The 15,336-nt window shown below is 27.8% G+C and overlaps 1 protein-coding gene across 1 annotated transcript; it reads left to right on the top strand.

The window, feature by feature from the left end:
• Positions 1–341: 341 nt before the first annotated feature.
• LOC113385116 (hyccin) lies at positions 342–14,388 on the top strand (the record flags this gene model as incomplete). The annotated part of the gene is given in 6 exon segments (XM_026622927.1): positions 342–602; positions 682–884; positions 950–1,218; positions 4,878–4,994; positions 14,045–14,230; positions 14,308–14,388. Coding segments are annotated over 6 exon segments (1,117 nt in total), but the record flags the coding sequence as incomplete, so codon positions are not given.
• Positions 14,389–15,336: the final 948 nt, after the last annotated feature.

The following is a 15,336-nucleotide window of genomic DNA, read 5'->3' as shown; positions in this document are numbered from 1 at the left end:
TAATATATTTAAAAACGTTTAAAATTTCTCGAATATTTCATTACGGTACGGGAAGTTCCAGCAATTTGCCTTAAGCACGATGCCATACACCACTAGTTTTTATCTTATTCTGTAAATAAATAATATTGTTACATTCTGCATTATATCTAATTTTATCTTAAGCATTTTATGTTACTAACTATATATTGTAATTTTGTATATATTTTAATTGTTATTCATTATGTAAAATAAATGTATTTTTGAGTCCTTTTGGAAGAAATCTGTGGTCTATATATTTAAAAATAAATAAATACATAAATATACATTCAAACCATAATATGATAATTTCTATTTTTTTCTAGCTGACGCTACAAATTTGCAGCCAATTGTTCAACTTCTTTAGATCCACTTACCAAGAACTAAAGTTGTTTGCTCTACAGTTTCTGCCGACGTTGATTTATATATATTTGAATTCCGTTGCAAGGGGTGATATTGAGAAATGTTACTGCATCGAGACTTTTTTGATAAGCGTTTATAATTTGGAGATTGTTGATGAGAATGGACAACCTAAAACTATTTCGTTTAGAATGCCGTTTCTTGCACAGCATTCTATATACCATGAGGTAAGAGGATATATAATTATAATTATATATATATATATATATATATATATATATATATTTGAATTGTTTACTCTTTTAGGCAAAAGGTCTAGCCCAAACAGATTTACGTCGCTGGGAAGAATGTTCAGCAAAAACAGTCCGTTGGGGTCCAATGCCTCATGTGGAGACTTTATGTGCCCAAAACAGAATACGAGTCATGACAGCCTTATTATTTATTTACAACAGATACTTGTGTCTTTTACCAAAGGCTTCCTTACATCACTTATGCAAAGCCACCTCCATGTAAGCAAAATAAAAACATATTTTGTCAATTACAATTTATCTATCTATTTATCTTTTTCCTCTAGGTTGATGACTCAAGGTTTTGCAAAAACACACCCCTCTCTCAATCAAAACAATGCACATAGTCCTATGAAATCTTTGCCGAGGATACCTTTAACAGGACAGTTTATGTTGGAGTTGATACATGCCGTATATTTTGCTATGTATAATGAATTTGCATCAATTGCACAGTCGACTGTTGAGGATATTCATAGGAGGGCTGTTTTTGAATTGTATCCTGATGTTATTTTGGTTACGAATGCTATTAAACATTATCTGGCTGGGAATCCTACAGGTAAATAAATGATATATATATTTCTTAAGTCTGCTTTTACAAAGTACTGAATTTTGATTAATTTTAAATAAGAAGCAATTATGCAAATAGGTTTGAACTATCTTTTGATAAATTTATTTATATTAATTAAAATCAAATTAGAGCTATATTACTATCAATGTTACTGAAATTATCAATTAGAAATATTTGATATTAGACCTTTTACTTAATTATATTTTATTATATTTTTTATAACCATATGTTGTAAGTTCTATTCATTCCTAACAATTATTTCATATTTCTTGGACCAAATTAATTTTCATATCTCTTGGACTAAATTTTAACCTTCTATAACAATTTTGTATTCTTTTGGTAATTTTTTTGTATTTGTTAAATTTTCACCCTTGTCAAACAATTCTCTATTTAATATTTAATAATTATTAATAATTGCAATTATTTTATATTTCTTATACCAAATTTTTATATTTAATCTTTTAATAATGAGGAATTTAAAAAATACATACATCCATAAATTTTTAACTTTTTATAACAATTTTATATTTTTTTGGTAATTTTTTTTATTTGATTTTTAAAATGCAAAATTAAGAAAATACATGCAACCTTAAATTTTCACCCTTGTCAAACAATTCTCTATTTAATATTTAATAATTATTAATAATTGCAATTATTTTATATTTCTTATACCAAATTTTTATATTTAATCTTTAATAATGAGGAATTTAAAAAATACATACATCCATAAATTTTTAACTTTTTATAACAATTTTATATTCTTTTGGTAATTTTTTTGTATTTGATTTTTTAAAAATGCAAAATTAAGAAAATACATGCAACCTTAAATTTTCACCCTTGTCAAACAATTCTCTATTTAATATTTAATAATTATTAATAATTGCAATTATTTTATATTTCTTATACCAAATTTTTATATTTAATTTTATAATAATGAGGAATTAAAAAATACGCACATATCTATATTTTTAACATTTTTAAATTTTTTGGTCAATTTTTTTGTAGGTATTTAATTTTTTAATAATGAGGAATTTAAAAAAGAACACATACCCTAAATTTTTAACCTTCTATTACAATTTTAAATTTTTTGGTCAATTTTTTTGTAGGTATTTAATTTTTTAATAATGAGGAATTTAAAAAAGACACACATCCCTAAATTTTTAACATTCTATAACAATTTTATATTTTTTTGTCAATTTTTTGTATTTTATTTTTTAATATACAGAATTAACAAAATACATGCAACCTTAAGTTTTAACCCTTCTCAAACAGTTCTCTATTTTGTAATTGCAATTATTTTATATTTTTTATACCAATTTTTTATATTTATTTTATTTTATGATGCAGAATTGAAAAAATACATACATCCCTAAATTTTTACTCTTATACAACAATTTTTTATTTTTTTAGTCAATTTTTCTTGTATTTTATTTTTTAATAATGCAGAATTAAAAAAAATACATGCAACCCTAAATTTTAACCCTCCTAAAATATTTCTTCCTTCTGTAGTTTTAGTTATTCTATTTTTTGAATAAATTTTGTATTTTTTGTGTTTTTATAATGCAGAATTTAGAGAAATGCATATATCTCTTCTTGCATTTCTTGGATATTTTTTTTGTATTTCATTTTTTTTGATGAGGAAATAAAAAATACAGCAAACCCTAAATTTTCACACCTCCCAGAAATAATTTTTTGTTTTGTAGTTGACATTTTGGTAATTTTTAACTTCCCGTAGGGTAAGTTATTGTAATGGGCCGAAAATCGGAATTGAAAATTTTTACATTTCTCGACGTTTTGAAGGTTTCTGAACGTTTTGGCATACCTCAGAAAAAATGGATGTGTGTGTGTATGTGTGTGTGTGTGTGTGTGTGTGTGTGTGTGTGTGTATGTGTGGATACAAATTTCCAGTCACGTTTTAGGGCGCACGGATCAACCGATTTGAATGGTTCAAAAAACATTCGATTCCTATTCATAGGGAAAAGAGCTGATTAGTTTTTGGCAAACGCGGGTCCAGCCGTTTCGGAGATACGGAGCAAAGTGCAGAAAATAGGAATCGAATTTTTGAGAGAACGGAGCATCCGATTTGAATGATCTAAAAAACATTCAATTAGTAATGATTGGGAGAAGTTTTTTATTAGTTTTTGGCAAAGGCAGGCCCAGCCATTTCGAAGATACGGAGCTAAATATGTAAAAAATGGCAGTTTTTGGAGAGAACTAAGCGTCCGATTTAAATGATTCAAAGAACTTTCTGCTTGTCTTAACAAAATAATTGATTTTGGAAAAAAATTTTGTTCCAATTTTTTTTTTTTTTTTTTTTTTTTTTTTTTTTTTTTTTTTTTAGTATTTTGTATATCGAAAATATTTCAGATTTTATTTTTAATTCTGACTATAGTTCTAATATACTTTAGAAATAATTTCAACTCTGCAATTCGGTTTATATAATTCTTATAAATATTACACAATGTTACAATATTTATATAATCTATTTGAAAACATTCAGTATTCCTCGAACATTTCGTTACGGTGCGGGAAGTTCCAGCAATTTGCCTTAAGGCACGATGCCATAATTGCCTCAAGACAGAATTCCACTTACAGCTAGTTAATTTTTATTTTTGGGACCACTATTTCTGTATTTTATTTTTTAATAATGCAGCATTAAAAAAAATACTTTCAACCCTAAATTTTCATTCTTAAAACAATTAATTTTTCGTAATTGTGCACTTCTAATTTCTAGATCATTTTTTTTGTATCTTATTTTTTTATAATGCAGAATTAAAAAAATACATGCTACCCTAAATTTTTACCCTTCTAAAGTAATTGTTTTGTAGTTGACACTTTGGTAATTTTTAATTTTTCTATAATTATTTTTTTATAATGAGGAAATAAATAAATACATGTAACCTTAAATTTTCACCCTCCTAAAAAAATCTTTATTTTGCAGTAACTCTTCGCATTTATTCCTTAAACCGATACTTTTGTATTTAATTTTTTTATAATGTAAAATTAAAAAATAGCTACCATCTTAAATTTTCACCCTCCTAAAATAATTCTTTGTTTAAAAAATTCTAAGAAAATCGTTACTTTGTAATAACTCTTCACATTTATTTTTAGACTGATTTTTTTGTATAAAATTTTTTTTAATAATACAGAATTAAAAAAATACTTACAACCCTTAATTTTCACCCCTTTGAAACAATTTTTTATTTTGTAATTAACACTTTAGCAATACAATCATTTCTTGTTCTGCTTGATAATTGTGAATGTTTATGAGTTTTTTATGTTTAACCCTTTCCACTCGGATACCGCCAAAAGGTGGAGAGGGTTTAATTTATTTGGTGGCATCTTGGGTAATTTTAAACCAACGCTCCATGTTTTAATTTATCAGACAAGCCATTACATAATTTACAATTAAGTTTTGAACACTATTTTGCTTGTAATTTTAAAATTAATTACAAAGCCAAAATTTTCAATACCAAATTTTGAGGTTAAGATAAACTCTTACCATGAATTCCCATTATAACTACTTGAATAAACTGATTTCATGGTTTTTAATTAACAAATAATTAATTTTTTTGTCTTCATATATTTTAAATGGAATTATTATTATGTTTTTTATATTTACATAATATTTTATTTATTTTTTTCAGGTCAGCCATCAGACGGCCCCATGGGTATAAGCTGTGCAATCTCACCCGCTTCGACAACTGTCACTGTTTCAAAGACGATGATCACAAATGCTTCGTTTAGGACCAAAAAATTGCCAGGTGACTTACATAGCTCATTTATAGTATATAAATATATTATATATATATATATATATATATTATATATAATTGTAATTAATGGATGCTTGGTTGTATGTATGAGCATTTGAATCATATGCATGTGTGTATCCAAATTTGTAAGTTATACAGGGTAATAGGGTTGTATATATATATATATATATATATATATATATATTTTAATATTTTTATTATTCTTTACTTTGATGATTTGAATATAGTGCATTTGCAACAAGAAATGCACTAAAATTTTTCCTTGTCATTTTTTTTATAAGTAGGTACTTAAAAACAATATCATATAGTATCACTACAAAAAACCATTTTGTATATATATATATATTATATATATATATATATATAAATTAAGAAAGGGACTCTACTGACAAGCAAATTAAATACCTTAAGTAAAAAATTAAGGGGCTCTACTGACAAGCAAATTAAATTACTGATTAAAAAATTAAGAAAGGGATTCTACAGACAAGCAAGTTAAATATTTCGTTAAAAATTAAAAAAGGAACTCTACTGACAAGCAAATTATTTCGTTAAAAATTAAAAAAGGGACTTTACTGACAAGCAATTAAAATATCTTAAGTAAAAAATTAAGAAAGGGACTCTACTGACAAGCAAATTAAATATCTCATTCAAAAATTAACAAAGGGACTCTACTGACAAGCAAATTAAATACCTTAAGTAAAAAATTAAGGGGCTCTACTGACAAGCAAATTTTTTCGTTAAAAATTAACAAAGGGATTCTACTGACAAGCAAGTTAAATATATCTTTCAAAAATTAACAAAGGGACTTTACTGACAAGCCAGTTAAACATATCGTTGAAAACTTAATAAAGGAACTCTACTGACAAGCAAATTATTTCGTTAAAAATTACTAAGGGACTCTACTGACAAGCAAATTAAATTACTGATTAAAAAACTAAGAAAGGATTCTACAGACAAGCAAGTTAAATATCTCGTTGAAAAATTAATAAAGGAACTCTACTGACATGCAAATTATTTCGTTAAAAATTAAAAAGGGACTCTACTGACAAGCAAATTAAATACCTTAAGTAAAAAATTAGAAAGGGACTCTACTGACAAGCAATTATTTCGTTAAAAATTAACAAAGGAATTCTACTGACGGCGAGTTAAATTATCTCTCAAAAATTAAAAAGGAACTCTACTGACAAGCAAATTATTTCGTTAAAAATTAACAAAGGAATTCTACTGACAAGCAAGTTAAATATATCTTTCAAAAATTAACAAAGGGACTTTACTGACAAGCAAGTTAAACATATCGTTGAAAACTTAATAAAGGAACTCTACTGACAAGCAAATTATTTCGTTAAAAATTAACTAAGGGACTCTACTGACAAGCAAATTAAATTACTGATTAAAAAACTAAGAAAAGGATTCTACAGACAAGCAAGTTAAATATCTCGTTGAAAAATTAATAAAGGAACTCTACTGACATGCAAATTATTTCGTTAAAAATTAAAAAAGGGACTCTACTGACAAGCAAATTAAATACCTTAAGTAAAAAATTAAGAAAGGGACTCTACTGACAAGCAAATTATTTCGTTAAAAATTAACAAAGGAATTCTACTGACGAGCGAGTTAAATATATCTCTCAAAAATTAATAAAGGAACTCTACTGACAAGCAAATTATTTCGTTAAAAATTAACAAAGGAATTCTACTGACAAGCAAGTTAAATACGAGTCAAAAATTAACAAAGGGACTCTACTGACAAGCAAATTATTTCGTTAAAAATTAACAAAGGATTCTACTGACGAGCGAGTTAAATATATCTCTCAAAAATTAATAAAGGAACTCTACTGACAAGCAAATTATTTCGTTAAAAATTAACAAAGGAATTCTACTGACAAGCAAGTTAAATACGAGTCAAAAATTAACAAAGGGACTCTACTGACAAGCAAATTATTTCGTTAAAAATTAACAAAGGGATTCTACTGACAAGCAAGTTAAATATATCTTTCAAAAATTAACAAAGGGACTTTACTGACAAGCAAGTTAAACATATCGTTGAAAACTTAAGAAAGGAACTCTACTGACAAGCAAATAAAATATCTCGTTGAAAAATTAAGAAAGGGACTCTACTGACAAGCAAATTAAATTACTCATTAAAAAAAAATTAACAAAGGGACTCTACTGACAAGCAAGTTGAAAAATTGAGAAAGGGACTCTACTTGCAAGCAAATTAAATATCTTGCAAGCATATTAAATATATATATATATATATATATATATATATAATACATTTTATTATATATATAGCAAAACAACAATTCATACTTATAAATCTATGTTTTTATCAATTGGTGTATTTAACATTATTATAATTTTGGACGCTGCTTTCTATCGCCCTTCAAAATTGGATTCACACACAATTATATGACTTGTTTTATCCAAAATTCTAAATTTACTTAAAAACCGAACACAGACGATTTAGAAATCGATTTCATCCTGAACGAGTCAGACGACGAACAAAAACCAAAAACGGTAACAGACCAAGATTTAGCCAACAAAACCCGAATGAAAACTCGCAGAAGGTCAGAAGTATCCGACAGTATCGTTACAAAGGATTCTAAATACAAAAATATGAGAAAACGCCGAAGTTGGTCTTGGAAACTGAGTAATTCCTCCAAAGATTCGAGCGAAACCCAAGAAAAACTGTGCTCGATCGACGAAGGCAACGATTGTGAGTCCTTTAAAAACGATTTGAGATTATGTGTGTTCGACGACAAATTGCAAAAACTCGTTTACAAAAAGACGACTTACAATTAGATTTAAGCCAAGACGTCAACAGGCTGTTGACTTTCAAAAAATCTACCGAAGGGATGAAAAAATTCTTCGCCGAACGAAGATGTTCCGTAGATGAAGTTTCTAACGAAAACTGTGCAACTAGAAGTAAATTTGCGAAAAATGGTGCCCAAGTCGTAGACTCCTCCAACGATTCGGTGGAAGTTGATAAGTTGAAGGATTTGAGGAACAGATTTAAATTGAATAAGTTTATGAGTAAAGATTTGAGTAAGAATCGATACAGTGCTGATGATAAGTTGCTGAGATCGTTTGACGCAAATTTAGATGATGTGCTTAAAGATGGGTCTAAGGGTAGACCTCACAGTATACATATTCCTGTTGAACGGAAGGAAAATTGATAGAAAAAACGTGGAAAACTTGCATTTTATGATAATAAATTCGTCATTTTTTATTTCGTAATAATTATTTTTTAAAAAGGAAAGGAAACTAGGTTGGACTCATACCGGAAATTTGTAAATATATAAATACTATTATTATAATATCATTTTTAATTATTATTTTTATAATTTTGCTTACAAATTCCTTTTCGACCTTGCATCTGGTGGCAAAAGTTCTGGGCTGGCCATCGGCATCAATTGCGCAAACTGGACCAGTCGGATCGCACCTGATTAAAAAAAACATTATAAAAAAATAGATTTTGTTATCTTATTAATTCAGTTGTAATTTCAACTAATTATAAGTGAAATACAAATAATACAAATTTTGATAGAACTAGCCACTTTAACACTTTAGTATATTAAAGTCGACCCATTTTAAAAAAAATTATGTTCATAGTTTAAAAAATCGTAATTTTTGAAAATTAAACTAATTAAATTAATTTAATGTCCAGATAACATTAATTTTGAAAATTAATGTTTTCTGGACGTTATTGTCATCTTGACGTTGAGTTCTGGGATACCTTGTATGTTGATTTTCACTAATAAGCGAAAGCAGCACTTTTGCATTAATTTTCATACCGGGTCCTCAATTCAGCACAAATTTTTCTGGCTTTGTTTTCATTAATTTTTAAATTGCGAATCAAGATTTATTATCAGTTGCAAATTATTTTGAGAAACGTCTTGTAAATCAAAACATTTTGTACGTTTGCCTAAAATTATCTGAATAAATTTATTTGCAATAAACTGGGACACGTTAACAAAAAAATACTAGAAAGTTAAAATATTCGAAAGGGAATCTACTGACAAGCAAATTATTTCGTTAAAAATTAAAAAAGGGACTCTACTGACGAGCAAATTATTTCATTAAAAATTAAAAATTAAAAAACAAGCAAATTAAATATATCATACAAAAGTAACAAAGGGACTCTACTGACAAGCAAAAAATACCTTAAGTAAAAATTAAAAAGAGACTCTACTGACGAGCAAATTTAATCGTTGAAAAATTAAAAAAGGAACTCTACTGACAAGAAAGTTAAATACCTTAAGTAAAAATTAAGAAAGGGACTCTACTGACAAGCAAATTAATTCGTTAAAAATTAAAAAAGGGACTCTACTGACAAGCAAATTAAATACCTTAAGTAAAAATTGAGAAAGGAACTCTACTGACAAGCAAATTATTTCGTTAAAAATTAGAAAAGGGACTCTATTGACAAGCAAATTATTTCGTTAAAAATTAAGAAAGGGACTCTACTGACGAGCAAATTAAATTACTCAATAAAAAATTAACAAAGGGACTCTACTGGCAAGCAAATTAAATATCTCATTCAAAAATTAACAAAGGGACTCTACTTGCAAGCAAATTTAATCGTTAAAAATTAAGAAAGGAACTCTACTGACAAGCAAGTAAAATACCTTAAGTAAAAAATAAAGAAAGGGGCTCTACTGACAAGCAAAATTAATATCTCATTCAAAAATTAAGGGACTCTACTGACAAGCAAATTATTTCATTACAAATTAAAAAAGGGACTCTACTGACAAGCAAGTTAAATACCTTAAGTAAAAATGAATAAGAAAGAGACTCTACTGACAAGCAAATTAAATTACTCGTTGAAAAATTAAGAAATTTAATTAAATGCAAGTTTTTCATTAAAAAATCGATATTTTTCCTAAATTGCAATATTTTGTTTATAATATATTTTATGTTTGTTCTGACTAAATTTTTGCATCAAAATTTGCTTAGTTCGCGCTACAATTTTACAATTATCAAGCGAAATGACTAATTATGGTATTACTGAAGTATGAATTATCATGTAGATAAGGGTTTGTTCTATAAGGGTGAAAATTTAGGGTCGCAAGAATCTTTAAACACTTTTCTCGTTTTTGCCCACTTTATAGTTGCATAAAGTAGAATTCTGTAAAACGTTTCTATAAAGTGCTAGATTATACTCTAAATAAAAATAGCATAAATAAGAGGAATGATTCGACGAAATTATGGTTTTTCCTAAAAAAATATCTTCACCAATAAAATTTTTGAGTTTTTAGACCATTCCAGTTTCCTTTTTGTTAAATTATTTCAAAGTTTTTGGTCATACGTGTTTGGACAATTAAAGAATTACTGTAAAATCGAGATACAAATGGAATTAAAAAAGATTTTATTGATTAGAAGGTTATTAATTAGAAATTATGAAAATTAATTAAGAAATTCTGGGGAGACAATTTTTTTTTTAAATTAACTAAATTTTTGATTTTCAATATGTACTCAACTCAGTTTTCCTTTTTTTTTACCCTTTGAACTCGTACACTATATTTTGGATATTTTTGGGAAATTAGAACTTAAATAATAAAGCTCAATAATTAGAGGTGAATTTAAATACAAAGACAGAAAATAGATTTAAATTTTTTAGTTCCGATGTGTCCAACCCAGTTTCGTTTTCTTTCCACCCTTCGATTTATTTATATTTTTTTAAGTAAAAAAATATGGACAGACAAATTATAAATTATCGAAATGCAAGTTTTCCATTTAAAAAAAATCCAATTTTTTTCTAAATTGCAAAATTTATTTAAACATTTTTTCTTGTGACTAAATTTTTGCATTAAAATTTGCTTAGTGCGCGTTACAACTTTTTTTTTTGAAAATTTTATTTATCGACGAGGAGTTCCGATCAAAAAGTCCAAAGGTAATTTTTATAAATTTTTATAAATTTAATTGGCAATTTACACACACACACAAAGTTCGTGATGTTTTGCACAAAATTGGCAAATTTGAAAAAAATGCACAGTTTTTGGTAGAAAGAAAAATGGTATATAAATATTTGTATTGTGACGTGAGTAAAAAAATTGGTGTTCGATGTTAGGTAGATTCATATATATATATATATATATATATATATATATATATATATATATATATATATATATTCGTTTTTATGTTCTATAAATCACTCTCTGGTTTATGCATGTGTATAACATTTCTTCGAACTTATTTCAACAAATTTTACTTATTTGTTTATTATTTATTTTGAAATGTGTATTTTTGCAGAGGAACCTCCAAGAATGAAAAAACCGATTTGAAATTTTGGAAAAAATGGCAGATTTGTCGAAAGAGATCTGAATTTTTGAAAACTTGCTTGCATGCTTTTTGGTGGTTGAGTGTGTGCTTGTTGTTTGTATGGACACAAGTAAGATAATAAAAAGAAATATATATATATATATATATATATATATATATATATAAATTTACATAAGTTTGTCTAACACGTCATTTATATAATTTCAATTCTTTAAATTACATAAACAAAATAAAAAATGAGTGTGCTTATATCCCCCTTGAAATCATTTTTATAAATCAAAAGCGATTTTCAAGTACACCAAGTTGCTGTAGGGTTTATATTTAAAAATGATACTGTAGATAATTTAATTTTGTACAAATTTGTCGAATATTGCATTTAAATCGAACGTACGGTTTAGAAGTTACAAGAGATAATGAATAAATGCACCAATACGATGGGTCGAATGAAGGGTCGAAACGTTTCGCGTTCGATAGGTCGTGTGGGGTATCATTTGAAAGGTCTCGATGAATCTTATTTGAATATAGTATCAAGGGATGAAACAATCTATTAGGGTTTAATAGAAGATGTATTTTCATGTTTTATCTGTCAATTTTAATTAAAATATACGTAGGTGTCCTAGCCCCAGTCATTGTTATTTAGTAATTATTTTATTTTATTTCATCAACTTGAAATAAAATTGTGAATCAAAAGCGATTTTAAAGTACACCAAGTTGCTCTAGGGCTTTGAATTAAAGATGATATTATAGATAATTTAATTCTGTACAAATTTGTCGAATATTTGATTTAAATCAAACGTACGGTTTAGAAGTTACAAGAGATAATGAATAAATGTAGCGGTTTGATGGGTCGAATAAAGGGTCGAAACGTTTCGCGTTAGATAGGTCGTGTGGGGTATCGTTTGAAAGGTCTCGAACCTTATTTGAATATAGTATCAAAGGATTGAATAAACTATTAGGGTTCAGTAGAAGATGTGTTTTTTAGTTTCATCTGTTAATTATTTTTTTTAACTTGAAGTGATTTTATGAATCAAAATCAATTTTAAAGTACACCAAGTTGTTGTAGGGCTTATATTTAAAGATGGTATTACAGATTACTTAATTTTATACAAATTTGTCGAATATTGCATTTAAATCAAACGTACGGTTCAAAAGTTACAAGAGATAATGAATAAATGCGCCAGTACGATGGATCGAATAAAGGGTCGAAACGTTTCGCGTTAGATAGGTCGTGTGGGGTATCGTTTAATAGGTCTCGACGAACTCTATTTGAATATAGTATCAAGAGATGAAACAAACTATTAGGGTTTAATAGAAGATGTATTTTCTAGTTTTATCTATAAATTTTAGAATACACTTAAGCGTCCTAGGTCCAGCCATTGTTATTTTAAGTATTTATTTAATTTTTCTTTAACTTGAAATGAATTTTATAGAATCAAAAGCGATTTTCAAGTACACCAAGATGTTCTAAGGCTTTTATTTAAAGATGACATTATAGATAATTTAATTTTGTACAATTTTGTCGAATATTTCATTTAAATCAAACGTACGGTTCAAAAGATACAAGAGATAATGAATAAATACAGCATATTGATGGATCGGATAAGGGGTCGAAACGTTTCGCGTTAGATAGGTCGTGTGGGGTATCATTTGAAAGGTCTCAATGAACCTTATTTGAATATAGTATTAAGGGATGAAACAAACTATTAGGGTTTAATAGAAGATGTATTTTTTAGTTTTATCTGTCAATTTCAATTTATACATAGGTGTCCTAGGTCCAGTCATTGTTATTTTTAATAATTATTTAATTTTTTTTAAACTTGAAATGCATTTTATGAATCAAAAGCGATTTTAAAGTACACCCAAGTGCTCTAAGGCTTTTATTTAAAGATGGTATTGCAGATAATTTAATTTTATACAAATTTGTCGAATATTGCATTTAAATCAAACGAACGGTTTAGAAGTTACAAGCGATAATGAATAAATACAGCAGTTTGATGGGTCGAATAAAGGGTCGAAACGTTTCGCTTTAGATAGGTCGTGTGGGGTATCGTTTAAAAGGTCTCGACGAACCCTATTTGAATATAGTAACAAGGGATTGAATAAACTATTAGGATTCACTAGATGTATTTTCTAGTTTTTTATCTATCAATTTTAAAATATATTTAGGTGTCCTAGGTCCAGTTATCGCTTTTGTTAGTAAAACCTATTAATCTTTCAATTTGATAATGTTTCTAGGTTCAGTTATTGTTATTGTTAGTATTTATTTAATTTTATTTCATCAACTTGAAATAAAATTATGAACCAAAAGCGTTTTTAAAGTACACCAAGATGTTCTAAGGCTTTGAATTAAAGATAATGCTGTAGATTATTCAATTCTATACAAATTTGTCGAATATTGCATTTAAATCGAACGAACGGTTTAGAAGTTACAAGCGATAATGAATAAATACAGCAGTTTGATGGGTCGGATAGAGGGTCGAAACGTTTCACGTTAGATAGGTCATGTGGGGTATCGTTTAAAAGGTCTCGACGAACCCTATTAGAATATAGTATCAACAGACAAAACAAACTGCTAGGGTTCTGCAAAACATAAATTTTCTACATTTAGCCACAATTTATTTACATTAAAAATCCAATTCATAAGTCTTTTACTATATGTATCTTTTTGATGTTCAATTTTCCATAAATGTTAGATTTTCTGTTAGCATTACCATTTTTACAACAATGATCTTATATTTAATTTTTCCTCAGACGACATCCCCATTCAGTCGACTGGCAAAGACGAAGCTGGTGACATGATACTGTCGAATACAGTGGTCGATGGCTCGACAAGCAATGCAAATTCTGCTGCAGGACAGAAGAATAATTTGATTGCCATTAGTGAGGAGAAAGATGCCACGGAGCAGCACGAAGGGAAAGATAAAGACGAGGGCAAAGGTTAGGGTAAAAATTGTAAATAATTTGTAGTCGGTTTACTAAAGTGTGTAGTAATGTTTGTGGTTTTGTATCGATAGGCATATCGAGTTCTCGTGGAAGTTCACTTCGTGGTTCTAAAGACGGCGAGAGCAAATCTGCACATAGCTCTGGAGGAAAAGGTAATAATATATATATATATATATATATATATATACTAGATGACCCGACAGACGTTGTCCTGTACCAATGTCTACAATTTTTTAATATAATATACTGATATTTACCGTTTACCTAAAAATAATAATTATAGTTTTTTAAATTACTCTTCACGCCAAAATGCATATACATTTATAATATGAGCGATGTTAAATGTAGAACTGCTTTAAATAAAATACTGAGTCTCAATTCCCCAACACTATTTTGGAAATTGAAGTCTTTTAAACGGTATAACATAACAACCATGACATAACACTGGTACTCCATGTTGGATTAAATTATTAACTTCCCGTAGGGTAAGTTATAGTAATCGTCCAAAAATCGAAATCAAAAATTTTTACATTTCTCGACGTTTTGAAGGTTTTTGAACATTTTGGCATACTTCAGAAAAAATGGATGTGTGTGTGTGTGTGTGTGTGTGTTTTGTATGTCCGCTTTTTTTCGTCCACGTTTTCGGGCGCACGGATCAACCGATTTGAATGGTTTAAAAAACATTCGATTCCTATTGATAGGGAGATGTGCTGATTAGTTTTTGGCAAAGGCAGGTCCAGCCGTTACGGAGATATGGAGCAAAGAGTGCAGACAATAGAAAGCGAGTTTTTTAGGGAACGGATCAACCGATTTGAATGGTTTAAAAAACATTCGATTCCTATTGATAGGGAGATGTGCTGGTTAGTTTTTGGCAAAGGTAGGCCCAGCGGTTTCGGAAATACAGAGCTAAATGTTAAAAAAATGGCAGTTTTTGAGAGAACTAAGTGTCCGATTTAAATGACTTAAAGAACTTTCTGCTTATTTCAATAAAATAATTGGTTTTGGAAAAAAAATTTTTTTGTTTCTTATTTTTTTTCAAAAATTTTTTTTTGTAATTTTCGATTAAAAATTCAAAAAATCACCCAAGCTAAGCACAGTCT

Source organism: Ctenocephalides felis, unplaced genomic scaffold, assembly GCF_003426905.1.
Source record: "Ctenocephalides felis isolate EL2017-DRISC unplaced genomic scaffold, ASM342690v1 CF-g0.4_SCAFFOLD_03571, whole genome shotgun sequence".
In the NCBI taxonomy this organism is placed as follows: Eukaryota; Metazoa; Arthropoda; class Insecta; order Siphonaptera; family Pulicidae; genus Ctenocephalides; species Ctenocephalides felis.
The sequence above is the reverse complement of the archived record's forward strand: the minus strand, read 5'-3'. Positions and strand labels throughout refer to the sequence as shown.